The sequence below is a fragment of the Coccinella septempunctata genome, chromosome 2 (genome assembly GCF_907165205.1).
Source record: "Coccinella septempunctata chromosome 2, icCocSept1.1, whole genome shotgun sequence".
NCBI lineage: Eukaryota > Metazoa > Arthropoda > Insecta > Coleoptera > Coccinellidae > Coccinella > Coccinella septempunctata.
The window spans coordinates 46,391,350-46,396,427 of record NC_058190.1 but is presented as its reverse complement, the minus strand read 5'-3'; the positions used below and the strand labels follow the sequence as shown (position 1 = coordinate 46,396,427).

The 5,078-nt window shown below is 35.4% G+C and overlaps 1 protein-coding gene across 1 annotated transcript; it reads left to right on the top strand.

Annotated features, from left to right (window-relative positions):
• Positions 1-1,086: 1,086 nt before the first annotated feature.
• On the top strand, positions 1,087-4,451 carry LOC123307887 (protein fork head). Its single transcript, XM_044890365.1, has 2 exons — positions 1,087-1,352; positions 1,505-4,451. Exon 2 carries the CDS (start codon positions 2,263-2,265, stop codon positions 3,520-3,522), a length of 1,260 nt encoding a protein of 419 aa, XP_044746300.1. The 5' UTR covers positions 1,087-1,352; positions 1,505-2,262; the 3' UTR covers positions 3,523-4,451.
• The last annotated feature ends 627 nt before the right edge of the window (positions 4,452-5,078 follow it).

Here is a 5,078-nt window from a genome sequence, read left to right as displayed (position 1 = left end):
TATCAATAACACATCCATAAGCAAATATACCTAGTTCAAACCTGCAAAAGAAAGAATATGAGTGAGAAAATTGCGTCATAGTTTTATTTTATCTATAAGGAATTGAAAATAGATTAAGTATATATTTTCACTAAAAGAATAACATCGAAACCATCGAGTATTATGAAATTAGAAAAGTGTCATATTTCGAGAAGTTTTTTCTAATAAACAGCTATAGCAATGGTAATTTTCAAGTAAGGTTCATAATAAGTAATTATGAATGATTGTAATATCGCAGTGGCCTCGAAATACATATTCTCATTTTACAGATCACAATTTTTTTTTGTGAAACAAAAAGTTTATGAAATACCAATAGATATAAACGTCGAAACTATTTAATAAGAAAGACTGTCTGATATCAGCTTCGAAACTACCATATTTGAAAAAAATTATGAATATCCTCATTTATATGAATATCAGGAAAAATTTAGATTGTGATCAATTTTGGCATCAATGGTAAATGAAAGAATTTTTCGTTGAAATTTTAAATAGGTTGCTGCTAACATTTCAAATTAGGTATAAGAGAGAAAGTTTTCATTTTATTATCTTTGGCTATTTTTTTCTTGAACCAGTTGCATCATTCATTTATTTTTATCAGATTTCGTCAGATTGTATGAAATCGAGAATATATCACGCAAAAACATTCAATGAAAATCCCTAAGGGGTTGAAACGTTTCTGAAAATTGTTTTTCACTTTTTTTCTTGTCGGTATAATTGGAAAATATGTTCGATTAGCTATAAAGATCGATTCAATTCAATTCATTTGAAGAAATTTCATCTGAATATCAGATGAAAAAGCAAAATTAAGAAAAAATTCTGTCACATTACATATAGTAAATATCTAGACAGGATAAGAGCATTACCTATGTATATGATGATTACTGAAAACCCTAGAAAGCAACCTTTTTTGCTAAAAACAATTTCTATAACTTATGTATCAACAAGTTTATCGAAGTAAGTCGGAAATTTTCATTAGATACAACAATTTATTTTGAGAAAATCATAATATAAGTATAATTATGAGAATATTGAGCATTCAGAATGGTATAGGCATATGATGTGATACTGGAAAAACAAATTCATCGAATTTTCGACTAAAAAATAAAAGTAGGTAAGGATAACCAGTAAAAAATTCCTATACTTTTAACCATTTAACAAGAAGTAGATAGTGCCATGAAAGAACAAAAAATGAAATATATTACAAATGCAGATGCATATTCATATTGTCAACAGTTTTAGTGAAATTCACATGTGTTGTGAATATAATTATAGTTTTCATTAAAATATGTGACAGAAGGTGAATTTTGATGCAAGTAATGAAATTTATTTCGAATATTCATAATATAATTAAAGAATTTCACAAGTGTAGGTAGGTAATAAGTAATTTACCTTCAACTGTTATTCAATAAAATTAGGAGAATATATAAAAAAATACCTATATCAATTAAAAATTTCGAATTTTCAGTAAAACAGAGAAGACTCCATCAGTTACAGTAAAATTTCAACAAGAGAGACAAATTCTGACAACAACAAATGATCAAAGACGTCATATACTCCAGGTGCCATTTCTCCCTGGCAAATACCCAAATCAACAGGCACAGTTGAGCGTCACATTCATTCCTCTCGTTTTCCACACAAAGCACAACAAAATCCTTGAATCAGATGCCCTTTTCCACGAACAAAACGGGAAAAAAAAAATTGTCGCATCGAGACAACTGAAACTAAGAACTTGTCGGAAGCAACGCATCGCGGATTCAAGTTATTAGTTGTCGGCCGTCGGCAGAGCTTTTGGATGCGTGGGCGTGACCTACAACTTCCCCTACAACCGTCCATGACATCCTTGAAGCTCGCGCCAATACCGAACCGGCCTCGAACCCCCCGTTGACTTGGAAACTGGAATAACGCCACGCCATTGGCCGGAATCACAATATGGATTTAACTTCGGCGGAGACTATACTGTTTGACTACCTAAAGCTCTGGGTACTTCACAACGGCTTGTAGTATCTAAGTAAACAGGCAACGAAGAGTATTTGTTTTTCCAATCAGTGCTGGTTTGGAATACCTAAAGTGTTAACTTGTTTGTGGATCCGCTCGTGATGTAAACAATGAAACAAAACCTTCGATGACGAATTAAGACCGTATTGATTGATGACGTTTTAAATTGTCGGGATTGTGTGTGTGTGTGTGTTTTCGCGTCTGAAAAGTGCAATAAAAAGTGGCGAAATGTTACCGCAGAAACTGTACCCGGAAACGTCGACCATGACCACGTCTTCGAACATGTCGCAGATGACGGCCTCGTATTCCCTCAACCCTTGTATGTCGCAGATTGGATGCCAAGTGGCCAATTTCGGTTCTTCGATGTTAAACGGCGGCATGACGAACAGTATGGGCATGAACGGAAACGGTATGCCATCGTCGGGTATGGGTTACACAAATATCGGCTCCCCGACGCAGTGTATGTCCTCCGGTATGACCTCCATGACCAGCTATGGGTCCGTGGGTTCCCTTGGAAGAACTGATCTAGGTGGCGGCGACACGTCGCCGAACTCCGCGTTGCAGAGGGCGAGAACGGATAAACCTTACAGGAGAAGTTACACGCATGCTAAACCACCTTATTCTTACATATCTCTGATAACTATGGCCATACAGAATTCCCCTCAGAAAATGTTGACCCTGGCCGAAATCTATCAGTTTATCATGGATCTATTTCCGTTTTACCGCCAAAACCAACAGAGGTGGCAGAATTCCATCAGACATTCCCTGTCGTTCAACGATTGCTTCGTGAAGGTGCCAAGAACGCCTGACAAACCTGGAAAGGGTTCGTTTTGGAGCTTGCACCCCGATTCCGGAAACATGTTCGAGAACGGTTGTTACTTGAGGCGACAAAAACGTTTCAAGGACGAAAAGAAGGAGATGATCCGGCAGTCGCATAAGAGCCCGTCGCATAGCATAGACAACAGTAACAGTTCGGGTAAAAAGACTCCGCTACACCAAGAAGAAATCCACCATAAAACCCACCACTTGGACAAAACAAACGACAACAATCTAAATTCGGTGCTGGGCATCCATCACAGCAAACTAGACGTGGACAACATGAATCTTCTGCATCCTACGGACCTGAACAACATGCATCCCCAGCACCACCATCAGCAGAACATGTCGCACGAAGAACTGTCAGCCGTTATGAACAGATGTCACCCCTTGAGCCTCTCCAACGACCACCAAGCTATGCTACACCATTCCTCCATGGGGCATCATCTGAAACAGGAACCGTCGGGTTATACACCTTCCAATCATCCGTTTTCGATCACCAGGTTGTTGCCAAACGAAAGTAAGTCCGATATCAAGATGTACGCGGATATGCAGTACGGCTATAACACCCTGACTTCTCTTCCAAACTCTGTCCATTCTCATCCTTCCATAGCCAACGATTACTACAACGGTTCCATCTACCACCCACCGTCTGGAGGTACTGGCTTGTGACAATACCCGTTGGCCTAAGATGATCAAACCTAGCGATTTGAAATCTTCGGCAATTAAGTTTATAGGGACGGGGAACTTTTCGAGGAACTACGAGTGAAGTGAGTCTCCAAAATTCAAATTTTCGGACGAGGTAGAGATTCAGGAAGGAAATATCCCTTTCGTTTATTTGTGACTAAGATGTTTTGCTATTTCAGTTCCTTATCTTTTATTATGAATTTTTTTTCTGAAACTCTTCCAAATCGGTTATTATGTGCAATAGAAGATAATATTTTATTTTATTTAACAGGCATATGTTCCATACTTCCTAAGTAAATTCCATTATGTTCATCAGAATATTCCACTGTGTTGTGAAAAATTTTATCAATAATCTGACGCTGGTACAGTTTTAAGAATCTCGAAATTGGTATTCGAAATATCCTGTCCAACTATTTACGAAAATAACTCTGAATGAATGTAAATATCAGGACAACAAAAAAGGAAACATTTCTACCATTCGATACTTTGTTGTTCAATTCCTTCCTTATATTGTACATGTTCTCCATTACTTCACATACTGATACGATTATTTTTACTCCGTTATTTCGTGGTAGAATCCGAATTATTTATTCGAATATTTGTTGAAATCTCTTGTAATATAATTTATCGTTCATAACGAACTGTATGATGAACATTCATACAGAACTGTACAAAGATATTTGTATTAAATGTATTATAAAATTTTCGATTAATCAATAATTGATTGTGATTTTTCAAATACTTCTATTTGAAATTTGTATATTGTAGCTGTAATTTAAAGTATATCGAGGAATTTTTATCGTATATTATGCAACTGTAAACCAAATCTGTAAATATGAGATGACTTGTGAATATTGAGTTGTGTATATACATTGACTTTTTGTCATAATAAATGTTCAGATTCACCCTTTTGATTTTATAGTATTACTTGCCCATCAACCCATCCACCTAGTAGGTATTGTTGGTTTATTCTCGAATAAATCATTGTTTTAATTGTTTCATGAGACTTCTTATTTATTTTATTTTTTTATCATTCTGTTTTTGTTATCAAACAAAAAAAAAGTATTTATTCAAACACATTATCCGATCAAATTTAGAAACACAACAAGCCAAAATGAAATACTTTTCAAAGTCAATTTGTTACTCGATTTTTTATAACTTTTTTTAATTAATTTCCCATTTTATTCATTTTTTTCATAATTTACGCAACTTTCTGTTGAAGTAGCTGAAATGGAATCTCAACCTCCTTCTGATCTTCGAAACATTTACGCTTCTTCATAATATTCATTCCAATTGAAATATTTTCTTCATCATTATTTACCTAAATATAAGTGATCTCTTCCGAAAAAATTGTCGTTACCAGCAGCTGGGGACAATTTTTTGGAAGCATCCAAGCTGTATACAGGGTGAGTCTTTGACTCGTTCAAGTGTTTTAACAGTATAGATTCTTGAGGTCAAAAGGAAAACTTTTTTCCCATACCATTTTTCTTGTTCGGTCCTGATTAAAAGATATAGGTATTTTGAGTTTTCATAATGAGCTT

What these genes read in the sequence shown, in the direction of transcription:
- LOC123307887 (XM_044890365.1), top strand. Translation starts at nt 2,263, where the DNA reads ATGTTACCGCAGAAACTGTACCCGGAAACGTCGACCATGACCACGTCT.